At 42.0% G+C, this 17,475-nt stretch overlaps 1 protein-coding gene across 1 annotated transcript in view; it reads left to right on the top strand.

The window, feature by feature from the left end:
* Positions 1-17,475, top strand: part of LOC114197543 (xylosyl- and glucuronyltransferase LARGE1) — a 120,494-nt gene that overhangs the window by 33,152 nt on the left and 69,867 nt on the right. Inside the window, exon 3 of the mRNA XM_028088620.2 lies at positions 1,770-1,895. Coding sequence (XP_027944421.2) covers positions 1,770-1,895 — 126 coding nt within the window. The remainder of the gene's footprint in view (positions 1-1,769; positions 1,896-17,475) is intronic.

Genomic DNA, 17,475 nt, shown 5'->3' with positions numbered 1-17,475 from the left:
TGAGCTGTTTCTCAAAGAAGCCTGGAAGTATATGGGTCTGGTTGATTTTTCCACCGACTATGTGACCGTGCCCTGGGATCGGTCTGCCTTAGGCTTGCCTGTCTGAGACAACAGCGGAACTTGGTTGTGAATTCATCTGTGCGTTCAGCAGCCTTTCACTGCATGCACTGTGTGCCAGGGACGATGTTCAGAACTTGGATTGCAGAGATGAATGAAGGATGCAGTCTTTGGCCTCAGAGAGCTCATAGTTTATTGAAGCAGACCGATAAGTAAATGACAATCTGATGTGCTAAGCGGAGGTCACCGTCTCCATCTGGGTATGGGGTGCGTAGGTCTTGCTCCCTGTGACCCCAGAAAACCACAGCCTATTTCCCAGACAGGATTTCAGTTTCCTCTTCTCACTTTTACAGCAGCACCTTTTCTTGAGAACCGGTGCTATGACCTTATCCTCAAGGGAAATGCATTTAAATGGAAGGGACAAACTGCCTGGCTGGAATAACCGGCTTCTAATCCAGGCAATCTGAAAAAGTCTTTGCGCTGCACCAAACCATTAACATAAATTCATCAAAATCCCATGTCTCATTTTTTGGTGGAAAGTGCAGGTCCCCGAGCCTTTGACCTTGGCTCTACTAGGGTCACACTTTTAGACTTTGAGCTCCCTGTGGTATAGCTGGTCGTGTTGAAATGGAGACAAGACTTCTCTGGGTCCTCTGCATTTTTATCCTTTCCTGTTCACCCAAAAAGCAAGCCCACTCCCATATGTTTTTGCTCCCAGTTCAGTGGTCTGATTCATTGTATTTTTGCCAAGCTTTCTAATACAGAGGAAGCAAGAAACTCTATAGGGTTACTTTGCTATTTTTTTTTAAGCATGGTTATTATTCAGTATTTCCCAAGCAGCCAGAAACTAATTTCCTTTTTTCAAACATGAGATCTGGTATAATGAATGAGTTAAAAATTACCCAGGTAGCTGTTTTAAACCTGAAGGGAAAATTGTCCTCCATCATCATTTTTTAAGTTAGGTCACAGTGACTCAAGTGTGTCCCCAAAAGCTAGCAATTGCATGTCTGTGTCCAAGGAGGATACTTTATCCAGGCATCTCCTCCTGCGAAGGCACATAATTCACCTCCCGGCACCACCTGTCAGCAGCTAGTTAATAAGTATGGCCTGGTGCAGCAAAAGCTTGGAGAAAAGCCCGAAAGAAGGGAAGCCTCCCTAGAAAAGTCGCAGTTGGATTTGGAGGTGGGGAGTGCGCGTGGCCGAGTGGGCACCGTGGCCCTACAGGAAAACAAGGCGCATCCATCATCGAGTCCGCCAAAAGCCCCAGGAAGCGCTGCTGAAACAGCTCTGTAATTTGTGTCAGCCCCTGAGTGAGTGGAGCCACTTGTCATCATGCAGTTTCCTCTCCTGGAGGCTTGGGATGGATGACACCTCGATGAGGTGGGAAGAGAGGCAGAAAAGTGACTTCATTTAACATCTGCCAGCTCAGGTGGGAAAGACTCCCTGTCTGCTCCCACATCCGCTTCCCTGATGACGCCTTCTGGGGACCAGTAGAGCCCATGAATGTCAAGTCAGTGTGGGGCGTTCCCCCATATCTGTCCAAACACAACTGCTTGGTTCTAGAGATGGGAATGCCCCGCAGTGCAAGCCAGCCTGTGTTGCGAGCAGGGGGCTCGAGGGAGGCCCTTGCCCAGGAAGAGCTCTGTGCCTTGAGAGTTGGCATCATGGGTGAAACCCAGCTGTTTTGACCGTGTCTGGCTTTTCTCTCCCAGGATATTTTCAATGCCGTCATCAAACAGAACCCCTTCCTCGTGTATCCGCTCCCCTGCTTCTGGAACGTGCAGCTGTCGGACCACACCCGCTCTGAGCAATGCTACAGGGATGTGTCTGATCTGAAGGTAGAGGAAGGCCAGGCTGCGGTGGGTGTTGGGGCAGTCCCGCGGAGGGGGAGAGGGGTGTCCCACCGGGGCACAGGGGGGCCGGCTAGGGAGGGCTTTTCAGGGGGATGAATGGTTCTGAGCTTTGTGTGCAGTGTGGTGAGAGAGATAAGGGCGTAGAAGAGCAGAAAGAATGTGCTTTTCTCCTTTGTTTTTTTTTTTTTTTCCCCTCTTGTTTGGGCTTTCTGGAAAGCATAAGGCCTCCCTCCCTGCCTAAGAACCAGCTTGCCTGGTGATTCTTCTTGCCACCTGCTGCTGGCTGTTTTGGTTCATATCAGTTCCCCAAATCCAGTCATTTAATTCAAACAAAAACATTTATTGAGGGACTACCCTGTGCCAGGTGTCATAGATAGAATAACTTCCTTTCCTACGTTCAAGTTCGCGGCCAGAGGAGAGACACAGGTGAGGAGAGGAATGTGAATACGCCTGCCCGGGGCCGAGGTGGTGAGTGGGGGGGGCACCAGACATCTCGTTCCACCTCACGTATCAGTGACAGTGACAGAAAAGCCTTCGTCATCGGTCTCTAGGTACCAGACATAGCGGTAGGGCCCGGAAGCAACCAGCTTGAACCATGGAAACCCGAAGAAGGTAGAAGGGCCCACAGTGACACCCACCCCCCTCAACCCCCTGGCTGAATACAAACAGGCCCATTAGGTGACCCACCTCAAAATGTCTGTAAGCCCTAGCTGACCAATGGGTTCCTGACACCTGGACACAGGTACTAAAGAAGGAAAATTCCAGACGTCCCCGTACCTCCTCACCTTCCCCCTTAACTAGAGTGCCCACCACTGCCTCCTGGCAGACAGCACAGCCTCTGTTCTGCATTCTGCCCGTCACTCCCTTGCCGTGTATTCAGTAAACTTCAGTCGCCTTTGTTCTGCCTCAGGCGAATCCTTTCACCGCCTGAGTCTCTAGCTGCCGCCCCACCCCCCCTCCGATCGGGAGACCCCACATTTGATGGCCTGGATGGGGAGCCTTTGGGCCCCACCCCCCACAGTGAGGAAGACAGCATGTACAAGTTATCTGCTGCCATAGTTAATGCTGCAGAACAAGCTGTTCTAACAGTGGCTTAAATCAACAACCATTTGTTTAGCTGAGGAGTCTGCAGGTGGGCCGGCGGCCGTCTGATTTTCACTGGTTTAACCAAGTGTCTGTGGTCAGCTTCGGATCCGATGGCTGGTGGCTAGGACATCTTGGCCCTCCTCTGGTGTCTCCCATGTCCCATGAACAGGCCAGTCCAGCTCATTCTCATAGCAAAACAGAGGTGGGAGAAGAATTTTTAGTGCTTGCAAAGAAAACTTGAGTCCTTGCAGCTAATATCCTGTTGGCTGAGCCCAGAATTAAAGGGTGTGTCAGAATTTCCTACCTACAGTGGGAGGCATGAGGAACTGACCTCAGCTGGTAAGTAACAGAAGAAGGACTTGAACCCAGGCCTGTCTGACAGCAAGTGTGTTTGCCTCTCTGGCTGTATCAAACAGGAAGTAGACACATGCAACCATAGGGAGTTGATGTCATTTAAAATGTATAGCCATTGCCCACATGTCCATGCAGTAACAATCATTTGAAAGTTTTTAAAGGAAAAAGGAACCCAGACCTTGCTTTCCGAATAAATCCATCTTTTCCAAGTGGCCTCTGGCCATGTCCACATGTGTGTGTGTTGCCTCTTATTTATAGTCGTAACACACATAGAATTTTGTACTCTTCTGTTACCAAGCCATTCCTTTTACTTTAGTTGTTTTCAAATTTTCACAAATATAAACTGTGTTGTAATGAACAGTCTAAAATTCACAGCTTTCCAGGATTGAAATGACATAGTCAAAAAGAACGAACTTTTTTTTGTTTTTTGTTTTTTTACTGCATTACAAAATATTAGAAAGTAAAACAGAAGTGCCTCCATCATTCATTCTTTCAATCAACATTTATACAGCTCCTTCACTATGTCGTGTATTTCTTAGACATGAGGAAAATATATGATATACTGAGGAATATTTCCAAGACTGTCATGAACTAGAAGTTTAAAGGTGAGGAAAATAAAATCAACCCTGTACAGAACACCAAAAAGTACTGGATAAAAAAATTTTTTAGGATTTGAAAGCATAGTCGGTCAGTCCATAAAGTAAATGAAGTAAGCAGAGACCAGAAACGATAATAAAGTATGGATCCAGAAGGATAAGCAAAAAGCAACTGGATCTGACATTTGCTGGCTATTTGCTGATCCTTAGGAGCTAGAGGCCTGGCTTAAAAATAATTTACTAAAAAACTATATAATTTACTATATAATTCAAACAAAGGAATGCAATTTTTAGTGACACTGGGACATTAGGCCTGAATCCAAGTCAGGCAAACCATGTGTATAACCATTCTATTAAAAGGCTATGAGGGGGAATTTGAGTCCCAACCCCAAGAAAAACAAAAGATGCTTGCCAAAAGTCAGGATCCAGGAAAAGCGATATCCTCAGTGGATAACAAGTTTAAAAATACCCATAGGAGAACATGATAGAGATCTTAATAAAACATTCTTATATGTTTTATCCTTGGCTTTAGGTAAAGTAAGAGAGACATGTTTCCCCTGAGAATTTCTCATTTCAAGTTTGTGCTCATTATTTGGGGGGCTGAAATTTATATGTGTGGGACAGAAATAGAAGAAACATGAAAATGTGGCAGGCACCTGGCAGAAATAAACAGAAATCTAATCTAGAAGAATACTCTCAAAAACAAGAAAGACTTCAGTGAATTCTTTAGGTGAAGTTTCAAGAGAAATAATTTCTCATTCGGTAATCTAAACACATGGGGAAATAAACCACCATAAGAAAGGGCAGAAACTATAGAAGTAAATAGCAAAGAATTCAGGTATTAGACTCGTCAGATATAAAACATAAATATTATGTGCAAGAATAAAAGAGAATTGGGCGCCTGGGTGGCTCAGTTGGTTAAGCGACTGCCTTCGGCTCAGGTCATGATCCTGGAGTCCCAGGATCGAGTCCCACATCGGGCTTCCTGCTCAGCAGGGAGTCTGCTTCTCCCTCTGACCCTCTTCCCTCTCGTGCTTTCTATCTCTCATTCTCTCTCTCTCTCAAATAAATAAATAAAATCTTAAAAAAAAAAAAAAAAGAATAAAAGAGAATTAAAAGGATGGAGGAACAAGAGATTCTCAAAGGCATATACACCTATTTGGATCAAACAGTATTTTTTTATTGTTATGTTAATCACCATACATTACATCATTAGTTTTTGATGTCATGTTCCATGATTCACTATTTGTGCATAACACCCAGTGCTCCATGCAGAACGTGCCCTCTTTAATACCCATCACCAGGCTAACCCATCCCCCCACGCCCCTCCCCTCTAGAACCCTGTTTGTTTTTCAGAGTCCATCGACTCTCATGGTTCGTCTCCCTCTCCGACTTACCCCCCTTCATTCGTCCCCTCCTGCTATCTTCTTTTTTTTTCTTAACATATGTTGCATTATTTGTTTCAGAAGTACAGATCTGTGATTCAACACTCTTGCACAATTCACAGCGCTCACCATAGCACATACCCTCCCCAATGTCTATCACCCAGCCACCCCATCCCTCCCACCCCCCACCACTCCAGCAACCCTCAGTTTGTTTCCTGAGATTAACAATTCCTCATATCAGTAAGGTCATATGATACATGTCTTTCTCTGATTGACTTATTTCACTCAGCATAACACCCTCCAGTTCCATGCACGTCGTTGCAAATGGCAAGATCTCATTCCTTTTGATGGCTGCATAATATTCCATTGTGTATATATACCACATCTTCTTTATCCATTCATCTGTCGATGGACATCTTGGCTCTTTCCACAGTTTGGCTATCGTGGACATTGCTGCTATAAACATCGGGGTGCATGTACCCCTTCGGATCCCTACATTTGTATCTTTGTATCTTTGTGGTAAATACCCAGTAGTGCAATTGCTGGATCGTAGGGTAGGTCTATTTTCAACTGTTTGAGGAACCTCCATACTGTTTTCCAGAGTGGTTGCACCAGCTTACATTCCCACCAACAGTGTAGGAGGGTTCCCCTTTCTCCGCATCCCCGCCAACATCTCTCCTTTCCTGACTTGTTAATTTTAGCCATTCTGACTGCTGTGAGGTGGTATCTCATTGAGGTTTTGATTTCGATTTCCCTGTTGCGGAGTGATGTTGAGCACTTTTTCATGTGTCTGTTGGCCATTTGGATGTCTTCTTTGGAAAAATGTCTGTTCATGTCTTCTGCCCATTTCTTGATTGGATTATTTGTTCTTTGGGTGTTGAGTTTGATAAGTTCTTTATAGATTTTGGATACTAGCCCTTTATCTGATATGTCGTTTGCAAATATTTTCTCCCATTCTGTCGGTTGTCTTTTGGTTTTGTGCACTGTTTCTTTTGCTGTGCAAAAGCTTTTTATCTTGATGAAATCCCAATAGTTCATTTTTGCCTTGGCTTCCCTTGCCTTTGGCGATGTTTCTAGGAACATGTTGCTGCGGCTCAGATCGAAGAGGTTGCTACTTGTGTTCTCCTTTAGGATTTTGATGGACTCCTGTCTCACGTTTAGGTCTCTCAACCATTTGGAGTCTATTTTTGTGTGTGGTGTAAGGAAATGGTCCAGTTTCATTCTTCTGCATGTGGCAGTCCAATTTTCCCAACACCATTTGTTGAAGAGACTGTCTTTTTTCCACTGGACATTCTTTCCTGCTTTGTCAAAGATAAGTTGACCATAGAGTTGAGGATCCAATTCTGGGCTCTCGATTCTGTTCCATTGATCTATGTGTCTGTTTTTGTGCCAGTACCATACTGTCTTGATGATGACAGCTTTGTAATAGAGCTGGAAGTCCGGAATTGTGATGCCGCCAGCTTTGCTTTTCTTTTTCAAGATTCCTCTGGCTATTCGGGGTCTCTTCTGGTTCCATACAAATTTTAGGATTGTTTGTTCCATTTCTTTGAAAAAAGTGGATGGTATTTTGATGGGGATTGCATTGAATGTGTAGATTGCTCTAGGTAGCATTGACATCTTCACAATGTTTGTTCTTCCAATCCATGAGCATGGAACGTTTTTCCATTTCTTTGTGTCTTCTTCAATTTCTTTCATGAGTATTTTATAGTTTTCTGAGTACAGATCCTTTGCCTCTCTGGTTAGATTTATTCCTAGGTATCTTACGGTTTTGGGTGCAATTGTAAATGGGATCGACTCTTTGATTTGTCTCTCTTCTGTCTTATTGTTGGTGTATAGGAATGCCACTGATTTCTGTGCATTGATTTTATATCCTGCTACTTGACTGAATTCCTGTATGAGTTCTAGCAGTTTTGGGGTGGAGTCTTTTGGGTTTTCCACATACAGTATCATATCATCTGCAAAGAGTGAGAGTTTGACTTCCTCTTTGCCGATTTGGATGCCTTTGATTTCTTTTTGTTGTCTGATTGCTGTGGCTAGGACTTCTAATACTATGTTGAATAGCAGTGGTGAGAGTGGACATCCCTGCCGCGTTCCTGACCTTAGGGGAAAAGCTCTCAGCTTCTCCCCATTGAGAATGATATTGGCTGTAGGTTTTTCATAGATGGCTTTTATGATATTGAGGTATGTACCCTCTGTCCCTATACTCTGAAGAGTTTTGATCAAGAAAAGATGCTGTACTTTGTCAAATGCTTTTTCTGCCCCTATTGAGAGGATCAAATGATTCTTGTTCTTTCTTTTGTTAATGTATTGTATCACGTTGATTCATTTGCGGATGTTGAGCCAACCATGCAGCCCAGGGATAAATCCCACTTGGTCGTGGTGAATAATCCTTTTAATGTACTGTTGGATCCTATTGGCTAGTACTTTGGTGAGAATTTTTGCATCCATGTTCATCAAGGATATTGGTCTGTAATTCTCCTTTTTGATGGGGTCTTTGTCTGGGTTTGGGATCAAGGTAATGGTGGCCTCATAAAATGAGTTTGGAAGTTTTCCTTCCATTTCTATTTTGTGGAACAGTTTCAGGAGAATAGGTATTAATTCTTCTTTAAATGTCTGGAAGAATTCCCCTGGGAAGCCATCTGGCCCTGGGCTTTTGTTTTTGGGAGATTTTTGATGACTGCTTCAATTTCCTTAGGGGTTATACGTCTGTTCAGGTTTTCTATTTCTTCCTGATTCAATTTTGGTAGTTGGTACATCTCTAGGAATGTACCCATTTCTTCCAGGTTATGTAATTTGCTGGCATAGAGTTGCTCATAATATGTTCTTATAATTGTTTGTATTTCTTTGGTGTTGGTTGTGATATCTCCCCTTTCATTCATGATTTTGTTGATTTGGGTCATTTCTCTTTTCTTTTTGATAAGTCTGGCCAGGGGTTTATCAATCTTGTTAATTCTTTCAAAGAACCAGCTCTTAGTTTCATTGATCTGTTTTACTGTTCTTTTGGTTTCTATTTCATTGATTTCCGCTCTGCTCTCTATTATTTCTCTTCTCCTGCTGGGTTTAGGCTTTATTTGCTGTTCTTTCTCCAGCTCCTTTAGGTGTAGGGTTAGGTTGTGTATTTGAGACCTTTCTTGTTTCTTGAGAAAGGCTTGTACTGCTTTATACTTTCCTCTCAGGACTGCCTTTGCTGTATCCCAAAGATTTTGAACAGTTGTGTTTTCATTTTCATTGGTTTCCATGAATTTTTTTAATTCGTCTTTAATTTCTTGGTTGACCCATTCATTCTTTAGTAGGATGCTCTTTAGCCTCCATGTCTTTGAGTTCTTTCCGACTTTCCTCTTGTGATTGAGTTCTAGTTTCAAAGCATTGTGGTCTGAAAATAGGCAGGGAATGATCCCAGTCTTTTGGTACCAGTTGAGACCTGATTTGTGACCTAGGATGTGATCAATTCTGGAGAATGTTCCATGGGCACTAGAGAAGAATGTGTATTCCGTTGCTTTGGGATGGAATGTTCTGAATATGTCTGTGAAGTCCATTTGGTCCAGTGTGTCATTTAAAGCCTTTATTTCCTTGTTGATCTTTTGCTTACATGATCTGTCCATTTCAGTCGGGGGGGTGTTAAAGTCCCCCACTATTATTGTATTGTTGTCAATGTGTTTCTTTGCTTTTGTTATTAACTGCCTTATATAATTGGCTGCTCCCATGGTAGGGGCATTGATATTTACAGTTGTTAGGTCTTCTTGTTGAATAGACCCTTTAAGGGATGAGGATATAGTGTCCTTCCTCATCACTTATTACAGTCTTTGTTTTAAGATCTAATTTGTCTGAAATAAGGATTGCCACCCCAGCTTTCTTTTGGTGTCCATTAGCATGGTAAATGGTTTTCCACCCCCTCACTTTCAACCTGGGGGTGCCTTTGGGTCTAAAATGAGTCTCTTGCAGACAGCATATGGATGGGTCTTGTTTTTGAATCCAATCTGATAGCCTGTGTCTTTTGATTGGGGCATTTAGCCCATTTACATGCAGGGTAACTATTGAAAGGTATGAATTTAGTGCCATTGTATTGCCTGTAAGGTGACTGTGACTGTATATTGTCTCTGTTCCTTTCTGATCTATGCTGCTTTTAAGGTCTCTCTTTGCTTAGAGGACCCCTTTCAATATTTCTTGGAGGGCTGGTTTCGTGTTTGCAAATTCCTTTAGTTTTTGTTTGTTCTGGAAGCTTTTTATCTCTCCTTCTATTTTCAATGACAGCCTAACTGGATATAGTATTCTCGGCTGCATATTTTTCTCGTTTAGTGCTCTGAAGATATCTTGCCAGTCCTTTCTGGCCTGCCAGGTCTCTGTGGATAGGTCTGTTGCCAATCTAATATTTCTACCATTGTAGGTTACATATCTCTTCTCCCGAGCTGCTTTCAGGATTTTCTCTTTGTCTCTGAGACTTGTAAGTTTTACTATTAGATGTCGGGGTGTGGACCTATTTTTATTGATTTTGAGAGGGGTTCTCTGTGCCTCCTGGATTTTGATGCCTGTTTCCTTCCTCACATTAGGGAAGTTCTCTGCTATAATTTGCTCCAATATACCTTCTGCCCCTCTCTCTCTTTCTTCTTCTTCTGGGATCCCATTTATTCTAATGTTGTTTCGTCTTATCATATCGCTTATCTCTTGAATTCTGCCCTCGTGATCCTGTAGTTGTTTCTGTCTCTTTTACTCAGCCTCTTTATTTTCCATCATTTGGTCTTCTATTTCACTGATTCTCTCTTCTGCCTCATTTATCCTAGCAGTTAGTGCCCCCATTTTTTATTGCACCTCATTAATAGCCTTTTTGATTTCGACTTGGTTAGATTTTAGTTCTTTTATTTCTCCAGAAAGGGTTTCTCTAACAACTTCCACGCTTTTTTCAAGCCCAGCTAGTATCTTTAAAGTCTTGATTCTGAACTCTAGGTCCGACATCGTACTAATGTCCGTACTGAGTAGGTCCCTGACAGACGGTACTACCTCTTGTTCTTTTTGCTGAGGTGATTTCTTTCGTCTTGTCATTTTGTCCAGAGGAGAATAGATGAATGAGAGAACAAAATGCTAACAGGTTAACAACGTCCCCAGCAAATATACTCTATGCAAATCAGAAAAGACCTGAAACCAGGGGAAAAGAAAGGGAAAGAAAGAAAAAGAAAGAGAAAAAAAATGAAAAAGATAGAAACAAACAAAAACAGAACAAACAAAACAAAAAGCAGAATATGATCAAATATGATCAAGCTAGTGCATAGATCAGTGCCACACACTAGATTTTGGGCGTATTTTGGTCTCTTAGAAGAAAGTACCTCCTAAAATTTTAAAGGAAGAAAGACTTATATATATACAAAATAAGGGTTGATACAATGAAGGGATGGAAGATGACCTTAAAGATGAAAAGTATAAAAGATTTTATAAAAGGAATTGATAAGATAAGAAGTTGTTTGAGAAAAGAAAGAAGAAGATTTAAAAGAAAAGAAAAAAAAGGGAGAGAATGTGATCAGGCAGGAGACTAGAACAAAGGCATATACTAGTGATTTGGGGTGTATTTTGATCTGTTAGAAGAAACTGTATCCCAAAATTTTAAAGCGAGAACAACTTATATATATATGCCAAAAATAAGGGTAACTGCTATGAAGGGATAAAATATGACTCTAAAAATGAAAAATAAAAAATGTTTTTTTAAAAAAGGGCTTGATAAGATGTTGGTTGAAAAAGGGAAAAAGAAAAATTCAAAAAAAGGAAAAATTAACTTTGAAAAACTAATGAATCATGGTAAAAAAGCCTTGAATTCCATGTGCAGTATTCCCCTAGTACTGGAGTTCTCCCGTTCTCCTTGATCGGTAAACTTGGTCTTGGCTTGCTGGCTGTTCGTGCTGATCTTCTGGGGGAGGGGCCTGTCTCCGTGGTTCCCAAATATCTTTGCTGGAGGCGGAATTGCCCCGCCCTTGTCGGTCCGGGCTAAGCAATCAGCTGGGGTTTGCTCTTAGGAGCTTTTGTTCCCTGCAAGCTCTTGGTACAGCTCTGGAGGACGAGAGTGAAAATGGCGGCCTCCCAATCTCCGCCTGGAGGAGCCGAGAACTCGGGGCCCCACTCCTCAGTGCGCCCCCAGAGAAAAGCAGTCACTCCCGTCTCCCCAGTCTCCGGCCGCACTCCGTGCTCACCTGGCCTGCGACTGAGCGTTGCTATCTCTGGCACCCGACCCCGTGTGGAGTCTCCAAACCCAGCAGATCACTGTGGTGCACTCCCGCGCCGCTCCTCCCGCATGAGGAAGGGGAGTCTCCCCGGATCTGCCGCTGTTGGGTCCCTGCTGGAGGAGCAGTGGCCCGACTGGGCCACGGATCACAGTTTATGGCAACCCCGAGCTGAGAGCCCGCGCCGTGGCTCCGTCTCTGCAGCCGGCTTCCCCATTCCGATACCTGGGAGCTCTGCCGTACTCAGGCACCCCCGGTCCTTCTGTGACCCCAAGGGTCCTGAGACCACACCATCCCGCAAGGGTTCCACTCCCAGCTTAGCCACTGGAGCAATGTACCTCAGCGGAGCCGGCTTCTAGAAGTTCCGATTTTGTGCTCTGCGGCTCTGTCACTTGCCAGAAGCGGCCGACAGAGGCCCCCTCCTCCGCCGTCTATCCTCCTGAATATCGCCTCGGATTCACTTCTCCGTACGTCCTACCTTCCAGTAGGTGGTCGCTTTTCTGTTCAGAGTGTTGTTGCTATTCTTTTCTTCGATCTCCTGTTGAGTTCGTAGGTGTTCAGAATGGTTTGATCCCTATTCAGCTGAATTCCTGAGACCAGACAAAATCCAGGTCTCCTACTCCTCCGCCATCTTGCTCCGCCCCATCAAACAGTATTTTTTGAAGTGAAAAATATAATTGTTGAAATTATAAATTCAAGGAATATGTTAAGCAGTAAATTAGACCCAGCTAAAGAGAGAATTAGTGAACTAGAAACAGCTGAAGAAATTATCCATAACCCAGCACACAAGGAAAATGAGAAAAACTGAGAGAAGATATTGGGCTGTGTCTAATTAGACTGTCAGAAGGGGATAATAGAGAAAATTGGAAGTTAAGCATCTTTATAGTGAATGGGAATTTTCCAGAACTCTTAAAGGTATCCATAAGAAAGTGGATTAAAAATATGGAAGATTTGAGCTACATGGTTAAAAATCCTGATTTACTGGGCAATTAAAGAACCTTGTACCTAACAGAGAATATACATCCTTCTCAAGCTCACATGAGGCATTTATCATCAGTAGCCATGTTCTGGACCATAAAGTAAATCTCAGTATGTTTCAAAGAATTTTATATATATATGTGTGTGTGTGTGTGCATATATATTATATATATCTCTGAACACAGTATAATTAAATTAGCAGTAATAAAATTTTTTAAAAATATATTTGATTAAGGGGCACCTGGGTGGCTCAGTTAGTTAAGTGTCTACCTTCAGCTCAGGGCATGATCCCAGGGTCCTGGGATTGAGTCCCGCATCGGGCTCCCTGCTTGGTGGGGAGGCTGCTTCTCCCTCTCCCACTCCCTGCTTGTGCGCGTTCTCTCTCTCTCTGTGTCAAATAAATAAAATCTTAAAATATATATTTGATTAAAATTGAGAGCATACTTCTAAATTACTCATGATTCTAAACAGAAATCATAATTGAAACTGAGACCTACTTAGAACTGAATGAAAATAAAAATGATACATGTCAAAACTAGTGAAATGATACAGATATATGAAGAAATTTATAGACTTAAATCTCATATTAAAAAGAAGAAAGGCTGAAAAGCCAAGTCTATAATTTAAGATGATATATAAAGAACATTAGGACGGGGCGCCTGGGTGGCTCAGTTGGTTAAGTGACTGCCTTCGGCTCAGGTCATGATCTCAGGGTCCTGGGATCGAGCCCCGCATTGGGCTCCCTGCTCAGCGGGAAGCTTGTTTCTCCCTTTCCCATCCCCCTGCTTGTGTTCCCTCTCTCGCTGTCTCTCTTTCTCTGTCAAATAAATAAATAAAATCCTTAAAAAAAAATTAGGACACATTCAAAAATTAAGAGACAGGGCATAAAGAAGATAGGAGCAGAAATTGATCAACAAATTATTCAACAAAGTCAGAAGTTGGCTCTTTGAAAGGAACCAATAGAATAGGCAAAGCAGTGGTAGGGCTCAGTGAAAAATAGCAAGAGAACTCACCAATTAATGTCTAGGGAGCCATAAATGCAGATTCACGTACTCCTTCCCTAAATGTTTTTGAGCCAGTCATCTTTCTGAGTTCTAGGAATACAGCAGAAATTAAAGCAAACAGAAGTTTCTTACCTTGTGGAGTTTTCAATCAAGTAGATAAAGCATAATTATAGGAAATATTAAGAGAATGCTGTAAACAAATTATGTCAAAATTTTGAGAACTTATGAAATGAACAAAAGCCTAGCTATGTATAATTTACCAAAACTGACTTAAGGAAAAAATATAAATTCTGGATTATCTTCTAGCCATTAAACCTTCTTACAAAGACACAGTATCCCTCAATGATGAGTAAAGTTCTACCAGTTTTTTTAATCAAAAAATAATTCCAATTTTAGGTAAATTTGCAGAGAATAGAAAAAGAGGAATACTTTTTAACCCATGTCATTGAGGCCAGGATATCCTCAATACCAAAATCAGACACGGAGAGCACAAGAAAAGAAGGCCTGTCTCACCCTTGAGAGGTTTGCAAAAACCTTAAGCAAAATATTAGCAAATCAAATTCAGCCATGTATAAAATAGATAATACATCATGGCCAACTTGGGTTTATTCCAGGAAAGACACAAGTGATTTAACATTGAAAAATCTACAAGTATTCATTCAGCATGTTAATAGATTAAAGGAGAAACACCGTATAATCATGTAAATAGATGCAAGAAAGTTATTTGATAAAATTAAATATTCATATGACAAAAACTCTCATAAATAGTATCCACTGAAAACCTTACAGCAAAGTTTCATGGGGGCATTTGCTTAGGGAGGTGCTAATTAATTAATAAAAAAGAACAGAGAGCCCAAGAGCACCCACATATATATGGAAATGTGATATATAAAGAGATGGCTTGCTGGCCATTGGAGAAAGGATGTAGTCGTCCACAAATTGGTGCTAAGGCGCATCTGATTATCCATGTGGAAAAATGAAAAATGATCCCTATCTCATACCATGCACAAAATTAATTCTGATGGATTAGAGACTTAAATGTGACAGGCCAAATTAAACTTTTATTTAAAAAAAATAAATGGCCTCTGACCTCAGAATTGGGAAGAATTTATTCAACATGGCAACAAAAGCAAATATCATAAATGAAAAGTTCAGTAAATTCAGCCACTTGAAATTAATAACTCCCATCAAAGTAGCATCAAAAAGAGAAAAGAAAATGACATTTTCAACACATATAACTGACAAAGGACTAGTAAATGAAATATACAAATAACTCTTACTAATTAATAAGAAAAATGTGTAAAGGATATAATCATTTCACTGAATTGTAAAGAAAATGGCCAAATTATAAAGAAAACGGCCAAGAAGATATACAACCTCTTTGCTAATCTGGGAAGTGAAAATTAAGACCACAATTTCACCCCCACCAAATTGGAAGAGTGGTCCTATCAAGTCTCAGTCAATCCGTAGGAAATCTCCAATCCTCTTGAAAGATGTGTCAGTGGTTACAACCAAATTGGAACCACACTCGGGCGCTCTCTTGTAAACTTGAAGGAGTACATATTTTGCAATCTAGGGCTTGGAAGTCATTGGTCAAAAATTGAGAAGTGGGTGCGTTTCAGGAGAAAGTACTCCACATTCAGCTGTCAGGGGGCAAATGACGACACACTGAGGCAATGCCCGTGCCCTCGTCCTAGATGGCATTTCTTGACCAGGCAAGAGCGCAGGAGACTTCCAAACTCAAGTCTTATTTTCATGCCAAAAATAAAAACATAAAAATTCTATAAAAGTCAGTACAACTAAAGACCTTGGGAGCGCTTAAAAGGAAGGAAACTCTGACACATGCTACAGCGTGGATGAACCTTGATGATACACTAAGTGAAATGAGCCAGGCACGGAAGGAAAACTATTGATGATCTCACTTATATGAGCTACTTAGAATTCATAGAGAGAGAAAATGGGACCAGGATTACCAGGGGCTGGATTGAGGGGGAAACGTGGAGTTCATGAGTACAGATATCCATATGAGATGTTGAAAGAGGCCTGGAAATGGACGGTGGTGATGGTTGCATAACAATGTGAATGCACTTAGTGGCATTGAACTATACACTTGAAAATGGTTAAGATGGTAAATTTTATGTCTATCATACCACAATAAAAATAAATTCAGCAGTGAGGAGGACCTTGGCAGGTGTCCTATGCACCTGATTGTTCTTAGCAGGATTAGTCTGGGTTTCATTAAAGACACCAGACAGGTATTCATAAGCCAATATGTTTGATGTGGTATCTGAGAGCCTCTAAATTGGCAGCCACAAAAAGGAAAAGGCAAGGCACCGTAAAATATAGAGGAGATTTCATCTGTGAACTTTCAACTTAGTTTATAAACACCAACAAAGCTAGCTAAGTGTCCAAGTGAAAGTATGTCACATCTGCCCATCACAGACATACCAGTGCATTCGTGCATTTACTGAGTGGTTCCTATATGCCAGGCACTGTTGCGGGCCCTGTTGATGCTATGGGAAACAAAACGGACAAAGTCACCGGTCACATAGAGCTGAGATGCTGATGTGGCAGGTGGCGATGCCACTTTGACATTGCTCAGTGATTGCTTAATTATTGTCGCTTTGAGCCTATCAAACAGAATAACTTGTGAACTCTTTTTGGCAGCCCATTCTGTGTTTAAGTAGAGGACTTTCAAATAGCAAAACCAGGAAGACAGAGTCAAATCAAGTTAACTCCTATCTTTCTAGATAAACCTGAAAAAGAATCTGGAAGTCATTGTACCCACTAATATCTAACAAAATCTTAGAACGCTGAAATATGGCCAATGTATAAAAGTGGGGAAAGGGTTCAGGGAGGAAAGAGAGAGACTGGCAGGCCCAAAGTTCCACCCTTTGAGTCATATTGGGGTCTGGACGTTGCCATGGAGCCCGAGGGCCTGGTTTAGTAACACAGCATATCTGTAGGTCCCTCCAGGCCAACCGAGGCCTCGCATTCCAGGTAAAAGTGCATCTTCCTCATTTTCTTTCTTATCATTCTTTCTTCTTCCTCCTCCCATCCGTTATGTCCTCCGTTGTATTCAACAGTTATGGAAGACCTCCTATTTGCTGGTTCCTCTGTTCCTCCCTGGGGAGAGCACAGAGGTACTCTGAACCCTGTTCTCCATCAGCTCACACTCATGCTCCACAGGGTAGCCAAGCTAAGAAGCCCACCTGTGGGTCACACAGGGCCCCTGCGCTCGGTCAGCTGATTAAAAATGTCTGTTCAGGCAAGAATCCTAAAAATAGGTTAACTTTGATTTGCTTGTCTGTTCAACCAAGGCCAGTTTTGTTTTGTTTTGGTTTTGGTTTTGGTTTTTTGGGGTTTTTTTTTTTTTTTGTCTGCTGATTGTTCTGTATTAGCCTGCATAGACACCTCTCCTTATCCATCTTCTGTGGTTCTCCCAATTCCTTTCCTTGAAGGGTGAGCAAGAATTTAAGGATTTTTACAAAGGAGATAGACTACAGTCCTGGATTTTGCATTTCCCCATTCCTTGATAGTCTCTCACCCATACCTAATCTGAGAGCCATTTTTTTAAGGGACTTCTTTTTATTGAGTTGTTCCAAAGCTTTGACTTGCCTTCTATGAAAATAGCAACTCTCTTTTTGCATTCACCTAATTCAAAGAATATTTGATTACATTTCCAATTACATCAGACATACAAATCGCATAGAAGCACATTTGGTAACACACAGCTCACTCTTGGTGAGCATAAATCTCAATCTGTAGGAGCAGACATCCTCCCACATCCTACCAGAGACCTGCTTACTAGCCTTGGGCATCCAGCGTGTCCTGGGTGTCAGCAGAGAACTTTACGCTACGTAGAGATTGGTTAAGAGAACAACTAGGGGGGAAATGATTTCACTAAGGAGGGGAAAGAGGCATATAGGCTTTTGGAGCCAAGCAATCCCGTAAATTCT

Source organism: Eumetopias jubatus, unplaced genomic scaffold (genome assembly GCF_037043125.1).
Source record: "Eumetopias jubatus isolate StellerSeaLion01/CBP00866 unplaced genomic scaffold, mEumJub1_p1.0 scaffold_8, whole genome shotgun sequence".
Lineage (NCBI taxonomy): Eukaryota > Metazoa > Chordata > Mammalia > Carnivora > Otariidae > Eumetopias > Eumetopias jubatus.
This window is presented reverse-complemented; position numbering and strand designations above follow the sequence as displayed.